A 22769-nucleotide genomic window follows, 5' to 3' on the forward strand; every position below is an offset into this window, starting at 1 on the left:
AACCCTCCAACGTTTGAATACGATTTTCTCTTTCTCTATATATCCGATGATGATACTCCAATGATAACGTACCCTTTTCCTTTTTCTTTATTTTACTTTTCCTATAGTCTCCTTTTTTTATTTATTATTATTTTCTTCCTACACCTTTTCTTGTTTTGGAAAAATTATTCTTCTACTTACGAAAATGATCTTTGCTATTTTTTATTAACTACAATTTATACGAGACGAGTCTACTATTATTATTTTCTCGTTCATATACATTGTCGATTATTTTATTCACTATCACAGTTACAGTGTCTCAGAATTTTTTTTTATCTACAGGAACTATCTTTCTTCATTTTTTTTTGTATACTACAATTTATATAGAACGAGATAACAATTATTATACGTTCGTCATACATTGTCAGTTATTTTATTTAATATCAGTTACAATGTCCATCGATCGATATGGAAAGTTGAGAATATTTTGTACGCTGTACTACTTTTGATATATATATTATATATATACGTGTATGTATGTGTATACATATATTTGATCCATTTATTTAGAGGAAAATTTACACCAAACAGTAGACGCCAAGTTCGTGCCTATTTATCTTTCCTTTTTAAAATTTCCATTTGACTTGGTGGAATCGGGAAAGTGTCTACCTTTTGGAATTAGCGAATTAAATGGATACACTGTTTTGATATATTTATATCGATACTCTACCTCTCTCTCTCTCTCTCTCTCTCTCTCTTTCTCTCTTTCTCTCTCATCGAATACTAGCTTCTAGTATCGTAACCGTAAATTTTGGTTCGAATGTATACTTCGTATAGACATGCATTAGTTACAAAACCCCATATCGTACGTATACCTACACATACATACATACATACACGTACATATATACGCACATATACATATATATATATAATGTAGTATGATATTGATAATTATTATTACAATCAAGAAATATCGTACATTAGAATATTTATTAACAAAAATGTTTCAATTTTTAAAAATCAGTAATTGTGAAACAAAATTAAATGCGTACTTTGCTTACTCAATGTTTTTACAATATTTCTACAGAAAATAAAATACAAAGGGAATTATTCAAATATACGAAAGAATTGGTTCGAAGATAACAAACGATGATAAGATAATTTTTTATTATTCTTACGATACTAGATTCTATTATATACATATATTATTTAAATTTGTAATTTCTTTGTGATTTGCTTTTTAAAATTGTCTTCGTTTCTTAGGATCACGATAATTTTATGTGTTAACCTCTCACTTATATATATATATATATATATATATAAACACATTATATACATGTATATGTACTTACATTTTTGTTAGTTTAATGAGAACGTAATTGTTTATATTGAGATTAGAAAATATTATTTTGTATACTAATATACATTAATTATTATTTAATAGTATTAATCGAATATAAATAAATAAATTTATATATAATATCATTTTTTTGGACAAATTATTCTCATTTGCTATTGCATGAAATTGCCCTAATGTGTTAATAAATTCTATTCCTTCTGATTGGTGTTTCTCCAAATTCTCTCAGCCAATCGACTTAAATCTAAACTTAAAGCGGTTTACAATGTTCAAAAAATTAAATGAAGCATTAACAATATGTAGAACAATAGGAATTATTTGCATTTATCGAAATTATTTATGAAAGTATTTTAATTTTCTTTTAAAAATATTATTTTTATTTCATCCTACGTTTTATAGTTCATATTTCAGCAACTAGATGTAGCTTATGTGGCTCCACCATCTTTTTACTCTTCACGTAGGATTTCTATAGTAGAAATTTTAACGTCTTCCATTACGGAACTTTCTTCACACGGCAATCATCATGGTGAGTATTTCGCGTTTCTCTTTTTCAAAAACAATCTTAAGATGGCTTGAACATCCGTAAGTTTATTAATATTTAGTTATAATTAATGATTATTCATTTTTGTAAAGTATATTTTAAAGTTTATATTAATTTAACAATTTTCTCATTTTTACCACAATATGAATTTATAAATATTACATTTCTCTTCCCACTTGTGTGCTCTTAAAATATCAATGAGTCTTGTTTTACAATGTATTTTTTAAATTATATTATTAAATGAAATTATTTTTTTTGTTTTTAGTCGACACATAAGAAAAAGACAAGGAAGTTGCGTGGGCACGTAAGTCATGGACATGGTCGTATAGGTTAGTTCTTTTGTTACAAACAACATACCATGAATCATTGTAAAATCTTTTTCTAATACATGTTAATTAATTAATTATTTAATTTTATCTAGGTAAACACAGGAAGCACCCCGGTGGTCGCGGTAATGCTGGTGGTCTTCACCATCACCGTATCAACTTTGATAAGTACCATCCTGGTTACTTCGGTAAGGTAAGAAACTTTTTACAACAATGTAATTGTATAAAAAATGTTTTCTACACGAGTTAACATGAATATTAAAAATCAATAGTCCTAATGATTACTTTTTGTTTTCTAGCTTGGTATGAGAAATTACCATTTACGTCGTAACACAAAATGGTGCCCTACCTTAAATTTAGACAAATTATGGGCATTGTTACCCGAACACAGAAGGCTACAGTACGCTAAAATGGAAAACAAAGTACCTGTTATCGATTTGGTTAAAGCTGTAAGTTTATTCTATTAACAATATTTTTCATTTTAACCCTTTGCACTGTAACAATACTGGAGATCGGTGATTCATTTTTTACGGGTCAAATATAAAATAATTATGGAATGTAGTATCGAGTATTATACTCAGTTTACACGTGTTGAATCAGTCAGTCATTGTTCAGTCTTGGTGCAGTCAGCTCAAGGGTACAATTTTTGTTTCACAAATCTTATAAATATATAAATTCTTTAGGGATGTATTTTTATGGGTTTTGTTTTGTATTTTTCAGGGATATTACAAACTCTTGGGAAAAGGTCGGCTTCCTAAGCAACCAGTCATCGTAAAAGCAAAATTCTTCAGTAAATTGGCAGAAGACAAAATCAAGGCAGTTGGCGGTGCATGCGTTCTTTCCGCATAAGTTTTACGTACGTTTAATTCTAATTTTATTTGATATATAGTATCTTTTTTTAAATAATTTTTATTATGATGACAATACGAACGGGCGGTCTTACTGAGTGCGTACAACACTTGAAATAATATGGGGATTGTTCTACTATTGTACTACTGAATTACTTAGATTACAATGAAATTATGATTTAATATTAATTTCAAAATAATTAATTACGAATGTCATTTTGATTATAGGAAACTTGGAGGATTCGACGCAAGTACTTTCACTGTGTACATATTCTTAATAAAATTTATAAAAATCAGATTTTTTAAAAGTATTACGTTCAATATTTTCCCTTAATTATAATTATTTATTATATATAGTATATTTGCATATATACGTGAATTAAAATTAAGCTATATGAGGTGGAGGAGGTGGAATTTGCATCCCCGATGGTAATAATGCCGGAGGTGGTGGAACTGGATTAAATATTGGTGGTCTAGGAGGTGGTGGTACAGGTACCATTGGTGGTAATCCTGGTCGAATTAGTGGCACTGGTGGAGGTGGAACTTTGCCTACGGATGGCTTCTCGTTCTTGAATGCAAATTGCAAAAAGAATTGTTTGGTATCCTTGTTCCAGTGTGTCCAAAATTTTCCTTCTGCTTTTTCCACTTCTCTACTTGGCACCTATAAATAATAATATTATTATTGTAAACATAGTAAAAATATGAGAATAGTGTTAGTTAAAGGTTTAGATTTATAAATCATTCGTACCTTAAACGCTATAGTTTCATAAGGTTCAGCAGCGAATAGCAAATATTGCCATTTACGATCTGGTGGTTCAACTCTTTGCTCATAAGCAGACATGAACCTGTGACGAGGAATTACATTGTCTGCAACTTCAGGATAATCAACTTGAAATAGTAAACTTTGTTGTCCTGATTCTGGGTCTCTCTGTTTAGTCACTCTGTAACCAGGTCGTCCAATCTTAACAAATTTTTTTGGTTCAACTCTAGGTTTTTCTGGTGCAAGCGTTTGGGGTGCTTCTTTAGCTTCCTTGGCTGCTCTTCTTGCTAGGTTAGCTTGATGTTTTTTTCCTTGAGTATGAGCCAAGTAACTACCCTCGTTATTGTGCAACGTCAGACACAATTTACACTCGTACGAGCCCAAATGATTTTTCATAAAATACGGATCCTTGTTGAGATCGATTGTTTCCAATGCCAATTGTCTTAACCTCTCTCGTCGATCCCGATTACTTTCTGACCACGATGCCACACCACCACCTCCTGTTTTTCCACCTGGTCGATTTTGAAAATCCATGATGGATTTTTATTTAATAAACAAAACGATATTAAATTAAAATTATAACGAGTACTCTTATTTAATACTTTATTTCAACAACTTATCCACATTTTGAATAAAATGCTATGATGTCATTCGTTTATTCATGGTTACCAACATACAAATAGAATTCTTTTTTAAAACTATGCAATATTTTTATATACGACTTTTGGTTGATTTCTTTCTAAGTTAAATTGGATTTTTAATATATTTTTTGTTAAGTTTATGATTTTTTATATTTTTTATTCAATTTTTAATCTTTATGATTATCATCGGTAGTTACGGAAAATATTTTTCTTATCGACAGTAAGAAGTACTATTGTTTAGATGGCACCACCATTCGTATTTTTGTAACGTATCATGATAGACTGGATCCTAGAGAATTACCTAACATCGAATTTCGTAATAGCAGCGCCATTTTCCCTAGATCTGGTATAATTTTATATTCCGATAATGAATTCAAAAAGCTTATGATCTTTTGGGGTTTTTTAATTTTTGTATACTTTTAATTTAATTAATAAATGTTTGATAATTGTTTAAATCATGTTAATAATTATCAGAAATTATAAATTTATTTATTTGATGATACAATTACGTTTCAATGAGTTCAAATATATTTTCTTTACAGTCGCATTATTCTTTCAATTTTTTATTTATTGATTTTGCAATTATGAATTTTTAAATACAAAAGTAATCGAAATAAATGTTTTCATTAATCGCATATTGTATAATATTTTATTCTTAACTATAATAATTTTTGTAACATTTTTTCAATGTTATTTGCAAAGTATCATCCGATAATAAATTTAAAAGAAAGACAGACGTAGTAGAAATAAATTTAAAAGATAGGTAAATACGTTTTAAAAGAGGATATTTAGCAGATGAAGCAGTAAAGATGGATGCCAAAGGCAGTTGGTATTAACTACTTCAGTCATCGGTATTGGCACGAGCTAGTAGAGAAAATATATTCGCCATTAGAATTCATGAATATTTAAGTAGGACGTGGGAAACCGAATCGTAATTGTACTACTTGCTGCTATTTTCGATTTAGAATTGCAACCTACATATAAATACACACATACAAATAAATATGTATACGTATGTACTTGTAATAATGTTGAATTCTAATTTCATTCGACTAGTCTCAATTTTCAACATTCGATTCTATTAAAAGTTACATTATCTTTCAAACAAATTTTTATTGTCAGATAAGAAATACCAAAAAAAAGAAAACAACAGGCGTTTATATAGGTGTCCATATTGAATAAAATAAAATAAAAAAAAGTAAAAAAGAAAACTGGTGAAACGTAGTTTGTAAGCTAATGAAAATTCGATTAGAAAAATTCAATATAGAAACGAATAAAAAATTGTTAGGAGTTAGTAGAAAAATGGCGACAATTTCGAGGAGAGACCTAGTAGGAGAATCGGGGTTGAAAATTGCAGAGGGCAAACATTATCTCGTTTAACGCGGGAATTTTCACAAGCGGCTGTTTTATATATATATATATATAGTTCGAGATCGTTGGAAAATTGTGTTGCAGGATATGCTTTTATGCAGTGCACTGCACGTATTCGTTCACCTTTGGATATTCTGGAAAGAAGTAAAAAAGGTACGTTTCTTTCCTCTTTCAGAGGTTTGAAGAAAAAAGGGGTGGGAGGAGAAAGGTGGAAAGGTGAGAGCGTAGGACGATGTAAGAAATGGAGGCAACTGAAAAGTGGGAGAGGAAGATGGAGGAAGAAAGATGAAGATAGAGGAAGCATCGTTTGAGTTGAAAAAGCTAAAAGGAGAGAAAAGAAGAGAAGATGCTTCGAGACAGCATCGATTTTTAAACTTGTTCAGCTGTGTTCAGGCGGGGAGAGGGTACCCCTTCAGAATTTGTCCGATTGAAAATTTATCCGACGCGCACAGTGTACCAAGATGGTCGTACACTTTTTCCCCACGTTCACTATATATATATATATATATATATATATATGTATCTCTTTTCTATTCCTTTTCCTTAGGTTAGGTCCTTCTTCTTCTTCTTTTTATTTTTTTTTTCTATTTCTTTTCTTCTCCTTCATCGTTCTTATTCGTTTACTTTGTCGTACCTTTCCAAGATTTTTCTTTCAAAGCCTATCTTTGCACTTTCCACCTCTCTCCCTTTCTCTTTCTAATATTTTCTTTCTTTTTTTTCTTTTTTTTTTTACTGTCTACCCAGCACGCAACTCTTAGCTCGTTAATAATTCCTTCGAGTAGATAGGAGTGGTATGAGAGAAAGAGAGAGAGAGAGAGAGACAGAGAGTATGCCTCATCCTTTGGATTGCTATACATTATTTTACACTTTAGAAAATTTCTAGAAAAGTCGAACTGTGAGAAACGAAGAACTTTGATTACGGAAAGTTCAGAAATTTTTGTCGGCTCTGGACGTTTTAGCGGCTTCATCAGATAAAGATAGAAAAAAAGAGAGAGAGAGATAAGGAAAGAATAAAGTAATCTGAAAAACTAACTTAGACAGGTAAGGAATATTTAAACATTAGTGAATGCATCATTGATCAGTTAAGCACTACTACTAGTAATCGTTCAACTAATTGCCATTATCTAGAAATAGACTAAATGTTAGAGAAAGATCAAAACATTGATCGAGACGATCTTAACAAAATGTCCACCTTGATCCACCCCAATTTCCTGAAGTATTGGTTCTATCATTAATCTTAAAAAAAGATTCTTTCCTAAAATTAGGCTGGTTATTGTTGAGTTAGTTTCTTGTTAGAAAGGAAGAAATCGTAAAAAAATCGTCGATTTCTAAACCTTTGTTTTTTTTTTAATTTTAGTTTTATTGATAATATATTCATGAAAAAGGTCAAAGATTTTGATATTTTAAGGTTAAGATTTTTTTTTTTAAATGGGATCATAAATCAATCCAAAATATTTATTGTTAAAGGGATAAATCTCACTAAGCTTTCGCATTCCAATGATCGTCACTGTCTTGTTTGGAAGAATTACCCAAGGTCGAGGACCAAACAACCCGATAAAAATGTAAAAGCGTTCCCTTGGGATCGCTTGGGTAAACACCGGAGTAAAATAGCCGAGTCCTCTCGCAACGAAAGCTTCCCTCCAACTTTACCGAAGATTCTTACCGAGTTTTCCCTCTTATTTTTCTGAATACTTAAACCAATATATCATAAACAGCTGATTTTTAAGGATTTCCTTAATAAATTTTGATAAAAAAATAACAGCTAATGATAATAATTTTCAATTATCTAATAATTTAAATTAATTACAAATATAAATAACAATTTTGTTATTGATATTTAAAAAAAAAATAAATGATCAATGCGAATAAATATTTTCTTAAATATAAATAATAATTTAACAAATGGCTACTAAAAATGCATTCAAAATTTCATCTCATTGTGAATAAATTGGGTCAAATATAAAATCTAAAAGATCTATTAGAGTATAAATGACCCGAATAATCAATGAACGATTTAATAGAATTAAAATTAGATGAAAATAATCGAGGAATAGATATTTGATATAAGTACTGTGTTAGAAAGGAGAAAAAAAAATTGAAAAAAAGAACTAGGCTACCGATTAATCCCAGTTCCGATAGAAATTTAATAGCTGGCGATCAGATTCTTCGGATGGTCCGGGAACTCTTTAGTACTGGTGTTGATGATAGTAGTGATAGTAGTAACAGTAGTAGTAGTAGTAGCAGTTGTAGTAGTAGTAGTGATGGTGGTGGTGCTGGGATTGTGGTCGTTTGGCAATCCATTGAGGTGTAGGAAGGGCACACCCTCTAGAATGAGAACCTGATCGGACTAGGTAGGTAGGTTGGTGGTAGGTAGCTTGCAACCTTCGAAGCCTTCCAACCTAGCTAGCTAGCTAGCTATCTACCAACCAACCAGCCAACCTACCTACCAACTTACCTTCTGTTCTATCTCACAATCTAAACTCTCGTATACCTTCTCTCTGATATCTGCACCTCCTTCTCTTCTCTGAAACTATCCCACTCTAGGTTAGCCGCTCTCTCTCTCTCTCTCTCACCTTCTCTCATTCCCTCTCTACTATCAGTAGGAGCAGCAACCTTATACACTATGGTCGCGGGCAACCACGTTCTGGCATCACTCCAAATTGCGTGCGAAATGATCAGAGGCAGATGAGAAGGCCGTTCTGGGATTGTGCCGTTCGAGCAACGTGTAATGAAGACTATTGCTAATATGATAGTCCAATACCTACGAATAACTTTATATGAAATCTAATAAACTTTGTATGTGTGTGTGTTATTTACAGACACAGGGTGTTCACCAAATTACTTATTCAATTAAATACTAATCAAAAACCGATTCGTCATGAAACGTAACAGGGACTATCATTCACATTTCTTTAACTTTATCTCTTTTACCGAACTATCTTCTGATCTGTCAAGGTTTTGTTAAGGTTTCTTTTAATGAGATAAAGAAAAAGGAGGAGAGAGAGAGAGAGAAGGAAAGAGTGTAAGAGAGACATAGGTGAGATCGGGACACGTGTTGCGTCAACTCGTCGACTACCTTCGTCCTGGAACTCGGTTATAACGAGCGAGAAACTAACGTCTCCTAGCGTACACGCTCTACTTGCCTTCTTCCAATATTTATCCTAAACTTTTACTCTATCTGTCTCTCTCCTTATTCCCCATTCTTCATCTTCCTTCCTTTTTCTATTTCACAAAGTAAATTGTTACTGCGTCCGACTAGGTTCTAGTACGGGTGCATCGATCGTACAAGAAACGGAATTTCTTTCTATAAAAGTTATTCTCTCTTTCTATTTCTTTCTCTTTAATTTTTTTTTTTACAAAATCTTTTTTTAACCTCAAGCTGTAGATCTGTAGTTTATCTATATATAATTTGATAGTTTAATTTATATATATATAATATATTGTATTAGAATGGATTATATATATGAACATTTAAATATTTTCTTTTGTTTGCAATAGTATTAAAAAACTTAAAATAAAAATTGCGCTATTGCAAGGGGGTATCTAATATTAGGTTGGCAACTAAGTCATTGCTGATTTTAAAAAGCCATCTATCGACAAAATTCGCAATCACTTAGTTGGTAACCTAATAGTTGAAATAATTTTTTCTCAAAATCGTATTTTTACGAGATTTGTAGAATGATTAATTTTTTTTTTTAACGATAAATAAAAGGAAAATTATTTCAAATATTTAAATAGAAATACAATAATTTGATATGTGGGCGATCTTAATTGAACATTTCGAGCTTTCAAAGAAATTAGAAATTTCTGTGATACTAAGTGTACGTGTCAAGGTATATAGAGACACATGGATACATACATACATATATGTACATACTCATACGCAAATATACATGCTCATATACAGATAAAGATTAACGATTCGTCGATTCGAAAGCACGTACCGATCTTCTGTTGGACGTGTATGCATATACTACACCTACATTCGTTTATGTACGTTAGCGCATGATTATTGTGACAATTTCATTTCGTAACGTCCCACAGGGCAGGCAATGACTTCGTATCCGAAACGATCCAGGGCTCCTCCGTGCTCCTGCTTTTAATGTACCACTATCAGGGTGACCAGCGTCACTACGTTTGCTAAATTTCCCTTCGGGATATGTTTCGCGAATACTGAAAATCCATTTGCTATCTAAATTTCGACTATCCATTCCAATTCCTTCGTTAAAACTTTAACCCCCCCCCCCCATTAACCGAGAGAATACATATCGATATTAAGATCGAGATTAACAAAATTCTTATAAGATATTTTTTATTTAATCCCTTAAGAAACAATTTTGGTTTAACGTGATACAACGTCGCTCAGGTTTACTCGATCCTCCAACTTAAGGGGTTAAACACATTAGAGAATAAATAATTATTTTAGTTGTATACAAAAATTTTTATTTCTTAATTTTTTTTTATTATTTATGATAGATAAAAAAAGAAATTGAATTTTGTTTTAAAAAGAATATCTTCAAATTTACACGTTATATAATTAAAGTTAAAAATTTACCCCTGTTACATGTTCATTCCTGAGTATAATAGTATAATCATTGCAAACAAAATTATATTACAATTGACTATAATAATCTAAAAACGAACAAGAGTCTTTGATATTGGATAACTTTGGAACTAAACGTTCGGATAAATTTGCATATAGGAATATATAAATATCCAAAGCGAAATTGTACAAAATGGAGTAAAGAAAAAAAAACGAATAAAAAAAAAGGAAAAAGAGGAAATCTCTCTCTCTCTCTCTCTCTCTCTTTATAGAGGGGTGGCAAAAGAACGGACACTTTTCTATGATCCTCGGGCAACGAGGCCGATGAATTGATGAATTCGACGTGAGAAGAAGTTTTCCTCTGTCGATATCTCCCTATCCTCATCTCTGGGGGGTTACCTCTTTTCAACTAGCTTTGATCGACGTTACTTCAAAGCGAACGTGCTAGCTGTCTCATTTCAATTCTGTTTTACTTCGCCCGCATATCGATATCCTTTGTTTTTCGTCCTCCATCGTCTGGCCCGAACGAATGAACCAACCAACCAACCAACCAACGAACGAACGAACGAACGAACGAACGAACCAACCAACGAACCCCAGGCATCGGCCTTTTCTGAGATGAATTTTCTGCTCAAAGACAAGGATATATAGTAGACCGATAGTAGGGACAAACGGACGGATTCATAGACGGGGTTTTCAACGATAAAAAAAAAAAAGAAAAAAAAATTAGAGAAGAAAAGATAAAAAAGTAAGGGAAACGAAGTCTACGGGTAATCCAAATTTTCGGCGTCTCAAAGTATCCGCGAGTGAAAATCGAGTGAAAGAGAGAGAGAGAGAGAGAGAGAGAGAGAGAGAGACGAGGGAAAGGCTAATGGCGTTGGAGATGAGGGTGAAAGAGACGGAGAGAGGAGTGGCCGTTATACTAATTTGGTGGGTGCTCGTTAACGACCCCTTTGAGGTCATAAGTTTTGCCGGTCGGTTCGTTCGCTCACACAAGAGTGAACGTGAACGTGGGGGAAAGAGAGAGATAAAACGAGAATGTGTGTGCGAAAGTGTGCGTGAGAGAGAGAGAGAGAGAGAGAGAGAGAGAGAGAGAGGGTGAAAACGTGTGTGCGCGTTTCGCGGGACATACTCGATGTCCTTTTCATCCCCTTCCTACCCCTTCTACGTTAAAGTTACCGACCGGTAGAGCGCACTCTGCTAATCGCGATCGCATTCGGCTCATATTCGCCAAGTTTCGTAGATTTCCGTGAAAAGCGCGCGCCGGATCTACGGAAGAAAAGTAGCTAAAGGTTTTTCCTTTTATGCGCATGCGTACAATGAAAATCTGCGCGCCCCTTCGGCGTCGAACTCACCCCCTTTCCACTACTTCAAACCACCCCCATTCCGAAAGCACCCCACTACTACTATTTCTACTACTACTATTACTACTATATACTACCACTACCAATCTCCCTACTACACCTCCCCACTACTCGATTCTTAAGAGAAGTGGTGGGGATGAGAAACGTGCTTGTCACGGATGCACTCGCCAAAGAGACGACGGACAAACGCTTCAGTAAGCGCCGCGAGCTCGACGTGGATGGACGCTTTGCTCTTGGCATATTATTTCACTATTTATATATTGCTTACTATTATTATTATTATTATTATTTTATAATATATAACACTTCGAAATTATATGTATATATATATATATATATATTTATTTGACTATTATTTGTTTTAAAATATTTATATATACATATATATATATATATATATATATATATATATATATATATATATATATATTTTTTTTTCTTTTCTCTCTTCTTTCTTTCTTTCTACTTCTTATTGAGCTTTCTAATATTATTTTTATTTACCATTTTTAATATCCTATTCCGATGGTTTCGGACTAAACATGTACGTTCGGAACGATTAATGAATTTCAATTAATTTCTTTATTTATTTACTTTTCTTTCTTTTTCTCTTTTTGGTTGAAATTATATTTAATTCCCCAGTGTAACGAAATTTTTCGCGCGTGTTAAAAAAATATTTATTGATTTGGATCGTTAGATCGAATTAATCAAAATATTGTCGAAAAATGTAAATCATCGATCTCGTGAACTTTTACGAATTATTTTTATTTGACGAATGATAAATTGGAAGAAATAAAAATAATAATATGTTAAAATAAAGAAGAAGTGTATCGTGAATTAAAAAGGGGTTAAACGTCAAGAAAACAAAAAAAAAGAAATAAAAAAAAGTATCGGTAAAGAAAAGTTAGAGTAAAACGAAGTAAAGGATAAGAGGATTAAGAAAAAAAAGGAAAGAGATAAGGATTTGATATAAAAAGGAATTAGGGGAAAGAAAAAGAATAAACAAAAAGAAAGAAAGAAAGAAAGAAAGAAAGAAAGAAAGAAAGAAAGAAAGAGATAGATAGAAAGTGAAAACCTAGTTTGGTTTTATTTTCTTGGAACTAACATTCGGTTTTATCTGTGGAACGATTTAGAAAGGGGAATCGGTTTATGATAGGAAGAGGATTCACCTTTTTTCCAGAGAAGTAAAAGATCGAAGTCGATTAACGCGATCGTCTGTAATTAGCGATCGTAAAAGCTCTCCACTTGGCTGTTTGCAATCTGCTTTCGTGACCGATCGTTTCCTACACAGGAAGAAGGAAGAAAGGAAAGGAAGGGTTGTTTTAGGGTTGGTCTGCAAGAAATATAGGAAGGGATGCTTTAGCACAAAAAAAAAGAAAAAGAAAAACATCAAATGATACGGAATTAAACAGTGTGAGATCAAAGATCTATACATAAAATTGATCGATGAAGTTTACCAAGAAGAAAGAAGAAACAATTATTGTAACCCCATTGTTAATTCTGCTAACCAACCCCCATAGTTAATCGAATAATCGGTGGTTTTAGAAACACGAACGAAGACGTGAATGAAAAGAAGATGATAATAATGATGATGATGATTATTATGATGATACTTTCATTCTAGGAACTAAGTGAGAACTCTTATACTGTGTGTTTGTTTCTTATAATTATTTTGTTTAATATTATTGTTGTTTCTTATTCGTTCTACGATCTATGAGTAATATTACAAGAATATTACTCGCTCGTTAACTCCTACGATCATCTTCTTTATTCTAATGATAATTTCATCATTTTTCATTGATAATTAGAAGATATATTAAAAATGTGTGCTTATTCCTTGCGTCTTCTTTGCATCCTCGGTGTTCTCTTCATCGTTAACGGTAAGTCAATGAACTTCTTTTTATTCTTACTAATTAATGTTACTGACTAAATATTGTTTCGTTCATTTATTTACTCGTACACAATTGGAAATTGGTTTTTTTTCTATCTCGTTCGACTTTACTAGAAACATATATTCGAAAAAAAAGAAAAAATAAGAAGAAAAAAAAAGTTAGCAAAATTTTCTTTCGATTCATCGTTTTCGTGTCATCCTCTTTTCACCCCCGTTCTTTTCTTTTTGTCTCTCGATGGACGAGTGCCATGGAGAGCAACCGAAAGTGGGGTTGGAAAATGGTGCAAAAAAGCTGAACGGCGAGTACGCGGGAACACCACGTCGGTTTTATACGTCGACAGTTTTTACGGGCGCGTTGCCGCGTGTCAGCGGTCGTAATCTACGTGTTGAAATCGAGGATGATGGAGAGAGATGGACGAAAAAAGTTTTAGATAGAGAGAGAGAGAGAGAGAGAGAGAGAGAGAAAGAGAAAGAAAGACAGAAATAGAAAAAGAACGAGAAAAAGTTAGGGGTGGGTTTGTGTACGTTGAAAAACGACTACAAGATTTTTTTTTACTACATACTACAACAATTACTACTACTACAGAAACAAAATTAGATAAGGAAAAAGATAGCAAATAATAATAATAATAATAATAATAATATTTTAATGTAATGATAGTGGTAAAGGGTTTTACGAACAAACAAAATTAAATGTGATATGAAGGTGTTAAAAATCTACGCATTTTAATAAACAATATTATTATGTGTTTCATTTATAATAATAATAATATTAGTAGTATTGAAGTAAGGGGAAAAAAAGAAAAAAAATTTTATTAAAAAATTAAACGAGATGTAAGGGTGTTGAATATCTCTGCGTAAAATTGTGGCCCTTTTTACAGTGGATGAAAGTTATAAAAATATTTCGTCTAATGTTAAGTACCAAAATGGAAACCAAGCAATTTTTGTTTTTCGCTTTTTTTTCTCCTTTTTTTTTTTCTAAATACGTTCCGCAACGGAATAACGCAAAGTCAAAAGAACGCTAACTGAATTAGTAGGAAAAAAAAAATCAAACGCGTTGAGAGACTACTTCTTTAGCTTTGTTTTTTTTTCTTTTAATTCTTTTTTTTTTTTTTTTTTTTTTTTAAACACGTACAGTAGTTCGAAATGAAATAGAATGAAAGCATTGCTACTCTATTTCTCGCAGTACGTGAACTTGAATAATATAATTTAATTACAAAACGCGTAAAACGATATTCGTTACGTGTTAATTAAAAACTATGTCACTTATTTGAAAAAATTACGTCGTCTAGATAAAATTCTTGTCTTTTTTTTTTGTTTCGTGTCAACGATTTTGCATTAGAATTCGTCGTATTCGAATAAAGGAAAACACTTTGTCGGATAAATTCCTACGAACGTTAGAAACACGCGTGCTAACATTCATTCGCATTAATAATTGTTGCTCATTATCGTTTCAAAGTAAATAATCGATGTAACTATCTCGATAAATACGAAATTGTAATTTAACGTTTCTACAAACAGGATTTAGTTACAACGAACGATTTGTCGAAGATATTTTCTTTTTTCAATGAAATTCTAGTACCCCCCACCCCCGTACTTTTTTTTGTCTCTGATTTCTAATCATTTTTGTTCTTCGTCCTTTTTTTTCACCCATCTTCCTTTTGTTTTTTTAAAGATGAACCTTTTTTTCTGTCGACAAAAAAAGTTCACACCGAAATCATTCGGGTTTGAACATAATTCGAACAAAATTGTCAACACTCTTTTATTTGCATCAAATATCAAGAATGAAATATTTCATACGTTTGTTCGTTTCTTTTTTTTTTTTCTTTCAACATATGGGTAATTTAATATTGTCTAATAGTATATTACCTCTGGTAAACCCCCCTAAATTTATTCATTCATTCGGTGTGAAAAGTAAGACGCGCTTATACACACACATTCTCTCTCTCTCACTCACTCTCACTCTCTCTCTCTCTCTCTCTTTCTCTCTCTCTCTCTCTTTGGAAAGTACCGTTTTCGTTTAACGTGCAGACCAACTCGTAGCTTTAGATTTATCTGCAACGTGTTGCGTCGTCCTTGTGCTTTATGCAATAATCGACGCACAGAACGAACCTAAACGTACGAACAGAACAGAACGGAACAGAATAGAACCAGAACTGAAGAGAAGAGAACCAACGAACAGAACAGAATAGAGCAGAACAAAACAAAACAGAACAGAACGGAACCGAACAGAATGAACAAACTACGAGAGGGATGCGTTTGCCAAATTGCACAGGAGTTTTTGATGATCCCTTTTCAGTATACTACCAAATAATAATAACAATAAAAATAACAATAACAATTATTATTATTATATTATTCTAATTATTATTATTATTATTATTATTTGATAGTAGCTCGAATGAATTTTATCCCTTTTGCATTTACTTCTCTCACCCTCTTGTTCCTTTACCCCCACTTCGCTCCTTTTAACCCTCCCCCTCCCTCTTCGTCCCCCCATATAGGATATCGAGCGGAAATTAGCATTTTAGATACATACGGAATGAGTTTCGGCCGATTGTATACGCGTTAGCAGCATATCCCTATGAACGATGAACAACACTAGGATAACTGGAGAGGAGAGGAGAAGAGGGTAAGGGAGGGTAGGCAGAGGTAGTAGCTACGACTAATTTAAATATGCCTCTTGCGCGTTAATTAACAGCACACCAGGGAAAGCTTCTATTAAATTCGTTAAACAGAGAGGAGAGGTTTTGATAATAAATTTATACATTTATACATATGTATATATATATATATATATATATATATATATATATATATATATATGTTATCGTGAAAAACAGAAATTGGAGAATGTAAAGATTTGGCATGATCGTTTGGTATATGTTCGAAATACTACTGTATAAAAAATATACCCAAATATTCGGTCTTTCAACGACATTATTTGATATTTGCTAAAATTCACCATGTGAATCATGACATTCTCTAATTTTGGTATTTTATGATAAAATATATATATTTGTAGTATATGTGTGTTTATTTTTGTTGTATAGAGAAAAAGAAAAGAGAGAGAGAGAGAGAGAGAGAGAGAGACAGACAGAGAGAGAGAGAGAGAGACGTGCGGACAAGAATTGGACAAATCGTTCGATTGTTTTTTCAAATTGATCATTTTCTCTGAGAAAATTTCGTGTTTACCAAGAATATACTATTCTCTCTCTTTGTCTGTCTATCTTTCTCTTTTTTGATGTTGTTCGTGCGATCGTAAAACGAGGATGGCAAGCAACATTTTCGATGTTACTAAAATCTACACATACATATATAACATATTACATACGTACATATGTACTAACATAGATAGATAGATAGATACACGTGTAGATAGATATATAGATAGATAGATAGATGTATAGATAGGTATGTATGTATATAGGTAGATAGGGCGCAAAATGCGCTCGTACAAACATTGCATAGTGGACGAGGATAGGGTCAATGGGCATAAAATGAGCGCTTATTGCCAACAAAAGCTTCGCACGATCACCATTGGAAATTGACTTGTCCGTTTTCATACGTCCACTGAGATTCCACCGAGAGAATGATGGAAAAAGGTTTCACTAAAATCCCAACTCTCTCTCTCTCTCTCTTTCTCTCTCTCTCTCTCTCTCTCTCTCTCTCTGTTATTCATCCCTTCAGCACCTTTTTCAATCACACTCTTCCCCTCTTTGATTTCTGTTATGTTCATTAAAACTAACTGCACTATTCTCTCTCTCTTTCTCTTTCTCTGAATTCAATGAAAAGTCATCTCGAAATCCTAATCACCGATTATTTCATTACTAATCTCGAATGAGAAAATCAATTGTCCATGAGAGATTAATGTTTCGTGAGAGAAAATGTGATCCCATTTGCTTGTTCCCCGTCAGTGAATAGACCCATGTATGTATTATATGTATGTATGTATGTATGGATTGATGGATGTATAAATGTTACTGTGTGTATGTTGTATTGATTCTATGTTTTTTTTATTTAAATAAAATTTGTGTGGAATTTCATCGTTGACTAATTTACATTTGATTTGAAAAAAAAAACACAATTAAAAAGAACAAATTCCATGACATTATTATAATTAACCCTTATCGGTACAAATAATAAAAATATATTTTAAAATAAATATTTATATATTAAAATAAATAATAAATTATTCTTATAATACAGAACAATTTTATATTTTTGTGTGTTTAACGATATTTACCAAAATCACATATAATTTACTTTTTAAGTGAGAATCAACAATATAAAAACCTGACGATCGATAAGGGTTAAATATTCAAACAAAGAAAAAACTAAATTAATTTCTTCGATAGAATATCTTCTCGTTTTCGTGAAATATTTAGAATATGATCGATATGAGGGCTAGAGAATGGGATAGAAAATAGGAGGGATCGGTGTGGGTGTTTGTGAGGTGGGAGTTAGTCGTCATTAAAATCGAATAGATCTTCTTCGATCGATCTTCGAGCTATCCAACGAAGCTGGTACACTCTCAACTGCTACGGTTTCCGCAAACTACAAGGGTTGTTGTCGCTAATCGCAGGTAGGATGCTAACGAGGATGAGTCTCGAATATGTATACGATATAAACACATACAATTCATATATAGTAACCTACCTATACACGTATATACACTCATATATATATATATACACACGCACAATGCGAATTGTGCGAGTCTTTAATAGCTATGTGTTAGATGATAGTAGTTAGAGGGGAGGGGAGGAGGACGTACGACCGTCAATCAGTATGATTGAAAGTTCGGACGAACGGCGAATAACAATTCGTCTAAAATGACTGACAGCTCTTTACACAATAGCTCGCTAACACAATCTTCCCTTTTGTCAATAACGCTAACGCATCGCGTATAATAGCACTATGATAGAAAACCTCTTCTTTTTTTCTTACTTTTTATTTTTTTTAATTTCATTATTATCGTCTCCCCTTCTCTCTTTCTCTTGTTTTCTAATTTTCTGTATAGATTAGGTTGGTTATTATGTTGTGCTGGAATTTAAAGTATTTTGTATCAAGTGGACAGAGTGTATTAGATAAATTTTCGTTCATAATTTTTTTACGTAATTGTTTAGTATAATATTTAAAGTAATTAAATGTTATACTAAATATTAAACTAAAAATTACACTAAATATTATTTATATATATATATATAAATTATATTGGAATTTGTTATATTTAGAAATTTGGTGTAAAGAATTTTGACGCAACCTAATATCATATTATCGTATAGTATAATATTTTAAATAAATAGTACAAATTATGAAATACTATTTAATATATAATAATATTAATATATTAATATTTAATTATATATAATTAATTATGTATACGTTCAATTAAAATTTGTAATATTTCATTATATCATTTTATATAAATAATTATGTTAAAACGTAATAGATGTGATATTAATGACAAGTAAGAAACATAATTTTGCTGATTAATAAAATCAATGTTTTCTTATCGATCAAAATATTATATTAAATTGACAATGAGAGTCAGTGTTATTATCAACGATCATTTAAAAGGACGTCAGTACGATGTCAATTTCTCGACACTTTCGAGTTTATCGACGATCGGAGTCCCTATCTCTCAGGGTCTATTTAGCGAACCGTAGACAGTTCGATTGATGTCGATTAAGCTAGCGTAAATCCATGTTACGAGAATAGAGACTAGAGAACGTTCTAGCCGGTAACCCCAATTTTCATACTAAAATCATATTACTCTAGCTTGAAATAATATAGGGCTTCCAATCCCAAAAGATCAATACTTTATAAAATTATCTTTTATATATTTTTCATATATATGATTAATTTCAAATCATTCATACGTTATAATAAAGATGAATTGAAGTAGCAAATGATTGATTTTGTTTTACGATTGGTTGGACATGATTTGAAATAAAAAATAAATAAAATCGAATTATAATTTTTAGTCGTTTGATAATTATTTACATTCTAGACAAAAATAGATATTAGTATGTAAATTCATATAATAGTTACAATAACATGAGTTAAGATTTACAATAAGTAAAATTTATTAGCAATAACTAAGCATACCTTTTAATCATTATATATAATAAAATTTGAGAAAAAATGATATATTTGAGATAAAAATTATATATAATTATATATTTTTAAAAAATTATATTATATATTTATTTATTTTTTTAAATTATATATTATATAAGGGGAAAGAGATTTTTATATTTTGTTAATTATGTACAAAAATATATTTTATTATTCATCTTATATTCTTTAGTTCTAGAAATATTCTCCCAAAAAAAAAAATAAACAAAAAATATGTTAAAAGAAAGTGTTATAATATAATATTTGTATAAATTAAATTTCATTGATTATGTAAATATATCATTTATTTGTCGATTTATCTATCTTAGAATTTGCGTATTATTTTTATTTTAATAAAATTAAATCTGTAAAAAAAATCTAAAAAAAATAATATATGCATATATGTATTATATGAATAATATGAATAATAAGTATATAGAGGTATATGTATAAAGTTGGAAGTGATTTTATCCAATAAGTAAGGCACCAAGGAAAATCGCTTTATCTAGGAAACTCATTTATTCTCGAAGGTTATTTTAGAGTTAAGAAGGAGAGAAAGAGAGAGAGTGAGAGAAAGAGAGAGTCACCCCGTCGAAAGATGTTTCTCACGATAATACGCGATAGTCGGGATACTTATAATCGACTGTAGGGGCTTCTTAGAACGAAATATATCTCTAGCACTCTCTCTCTTTCTCTTTTATCCTATACTAACCTTCTTCAAGAGATTCATTTCTTTTAAGGGCCTTTTCATCTGCCTTTAAGATCCTACTCAACGTTGCTACCTTGATGTTTAACTATCGATTTATTTTTATCTATTTAATCTTCCGAATCATTTTTTTCTTCTTTCTGAGATCATCTCAAATGACTTCTTCTCAAATCAGATATTATTATAAACGTTGTCCTTTTGTCTTTTTTTGATTTATTTATTTAAGATATTTTTTTATATTCTTATGATAGCCACTTTTAATTTAATTAATTATCAAGTATTCATTAATATATAATAAGTTTGATAATAATTATTTTTATTTTATATATTTATTATATATTTTTTATTTTAATTATAAATTTAATTATTATATATTAATTTAATTATTATATATAATAAAAAAAATATATTATAATTAATATAACATTAATTATATTAATATTAATATTATTATAATATAAATTAATTAATATAATATAATATTATATATATAATTAAATATAATAATTATAATAATTATATATATATATTATCGCGTGACTTTGTCCACTCTTATTATTTTTTTTATATTTCTTAAATACTTTTAATATTTTCAATAAATAAATAAATTTTTGTTTTTTCCAATCTGTTCAATTTCCTTTTAGGAATGATACGCATGAATATGAATTTTAACGCGGATAAGGGTTTAGAAATAATTCTTTTTAGATGCATTTTTTTTTGGGTTCTTCTATCGAAACAATGAGAATATATCGCTCGTTATCTTCGACTAGGAAAGATCCTTTCATTAGAGAGAAAATTTAGGATGGCAGTGGTGCGGTTTGCTTGTATTAGAGAGCACACGAGCTCGTGGAAAACGATGATCTAAATTCCGTTTACACTCACGTTGGCAACACGTAGTATAGAACGATTATGGTGTATTTTATCGATGATACATCGTACAGCCCTGATTCCCTTGAATAATTTCTTATTTTTCTACGGTAGAAGTTTTCTGTTATATCTTAAGACCCTTGGTATACCCTCCCTTCCCTTCCCTTTGCTGTACCTACTTACAAGATTGAATTTAAAATGAACCTTAAATCGAATGATTAATTTTAAATTTACTTGTTGGATTTCAGATCGGTTACGTTTTCTTTCCACTACGACCAAAAAATTACTTTTATGAATTTTACTTTTTATTAATACGCATTAGGGTAACCAATTTTGTCCTATGAGTATCAAATGAATTAATTTTTAAGATACTATTCGTACTAGTGTAGGTTGAAAAGTTTTAACGAAAAGAACTTTTATTTCTTCTTTTTTCTTTTTACATAAATGTGAATTTAAATTCGACAAAAATTTGTTTCTATGCAAGACTCAGAACTTTTCAACCCGTTCACATATATATCTATGTGTGTTAGTCATATATATATATTTGTATCTACACATATTATTACAATTATCATTTTTAATACTTAATTACTTTTATTAAATAAAAAATATTAGTTCTATTTTTTTGTTTAGGTTCAAAACTTTTCAACCTACCCTCGTATATATCTATGCGTGTGTGTGAGTGTTATATATATTTGCATATAAAAATATTATTTGTTTCTTCGATAAAATATTCAATGAAGATTATTTGATAAATAAAACATGTCGATGAAAAGAAATATGAAAAATAAAATTAAAAAAAAAAAATGGTACAAATTTTCTTTTACACGTCTACCACTAACTCATGTATAGATAATATATATATATAGGTATATATATGTATATGTTAGTATGAAAAATGAATGTCAAGTTAATATAAAAATTTAGTGAACAGGAGAGTTAGCGAGCTCCCAGGGAAATTCGGTGGACAGTCTACATTCGCGGAAGGTAGAAGTGCTTAATAAAGTTTTAAAGGGCCGCGAGTCACGAGGTTAAGGGCGACCTTTTTGTAAGAGTTTTCCTGCGAGCATGTAGAAACTCGGCTACAGAAAACTCACCAGCTAATATGAGCTTATTTAAGCTCTGAGAAAACCTTTGCTTCTTTCTGTTCTTTTCTGTTCTTTTCTGTTCTTTACTTTCATTCTTTATATTTTGTCAACGAATTTCATACTTCTCTTTCTCTTTCATCACATTATTTGTGGTTATAATTTTTTAATACTTTTTTTTTACATAATATAGAAAATAATAATAATTAGTGTATGGCTTGAGTCTTTTTTAATTGATTGGTTAACAAATAAAACGCGTTCAAATTTTTATTAACAAAAATAATATTTCAGTAATTATTTATTGCAGTGTACGGTTTAAAGGTTTAATTTAGTGAACGCTAGTTTACAATATTGATTTATTTAATTA

At 30.9% G+C, this 22769-nt stretch overlaps 3 protein-coding genes across 10 annotated transcripts in view; 2 read left to right on the forward strand and 1 right to left on the reverse strand.

The window, feature by feature from the left end:
* Positions 1 to 1763: 1763 nt before the first annotated feature.
* On the forward strand, positions 1764 to 3352 carry RpL27A (ribosomal protein L27A). Its single transcript, XM_015323382.2, has 6 exons — positions 1764 to 1865; positions 2146 to 2209; positions 2302 to 2399; positions 2506 to 2655; positions 2927 to 3062; positions 3283 to 3352. The coding sequence occupies exons 1-5, from the start codon at positions 1863 to 1865 to the stop codon at positions 3053 to 3055; spliced, it is 444 nt and encodes a 147-aa protein (XP_015178868.1). The 5' UTR covers positions 1764 to 1862; the 3' UTR covers positions 3056 to 3062; positions 3283 to 3352.
* A 25-nt stretch (positions 3353 to 3377) lies between these two features.
* Sf3a2 (splicing factor 3A subunit 2) lies at positions 3378 to 4485 on the reverse strand. The gene is made up of 2 exons (XM_015323369.2): positions 3803 to 4485; positions 3378 to 3715 (listed from the first exon to the last, which is right to left on the reverse strand). Exons 1-2 carry the CDS (start codon positions 4346 to 4348, stop codon positions 3440 to 3442), a joined length of 822 nt encoding a protein of 273 aa, XP_015178855.1. The 5' UTR covers positions 4349 to 4485; the 3' UTR covers positions 3378 to 3439.
* A 7422-nt stretch (positions 4486 to 11907) lies between these two features.
* CARPA (Carbonic anhydrase-related protein A) overlaps positions 11908 to 22769 on the forward strand; it is a 231849-nt gene continuing 220987 nt past the window's right edge. The window contains exons 1-2 of one of the 8 annotated variants that reach the window (XM_089176802.1): positions 11908 to 11969; positions 12864 to 13610. In XM_089176802.1, coding sequence (XP_089032928.1) covers positions 13553 to 13610 — 58 coding nt within the window. In that variant the 5' untranslated portion in view covers positions 11908 to 11969; positions 12864 to 13552. Of the gene's footprint in view, positions 12053 to 12172; positions 13611 to 22769 lie in introns of those variants that run through there. The other 7 variants (XM_089176797.1, XM_089176799.1, XM_089176801.1 and 4 more) reach the window with 7 other exon arrangements.

Source organism: Polistes dominula, unplaced genomic scaffold (genome assembly GCF_049000335.1).
Source record: "Polistes dominula isolate Pdom_NZ unplaced genomic scaffold, Pdom_raw_medaka contig_12, whole genome shotgun sequence".
In the NCBI taxonomy this organism is placed as follows: Eukaryota; Metazoa; Arthropoda; class Insecta; order Hymenoptera; family Vespidae; genus Polistes; species Polistes dominula.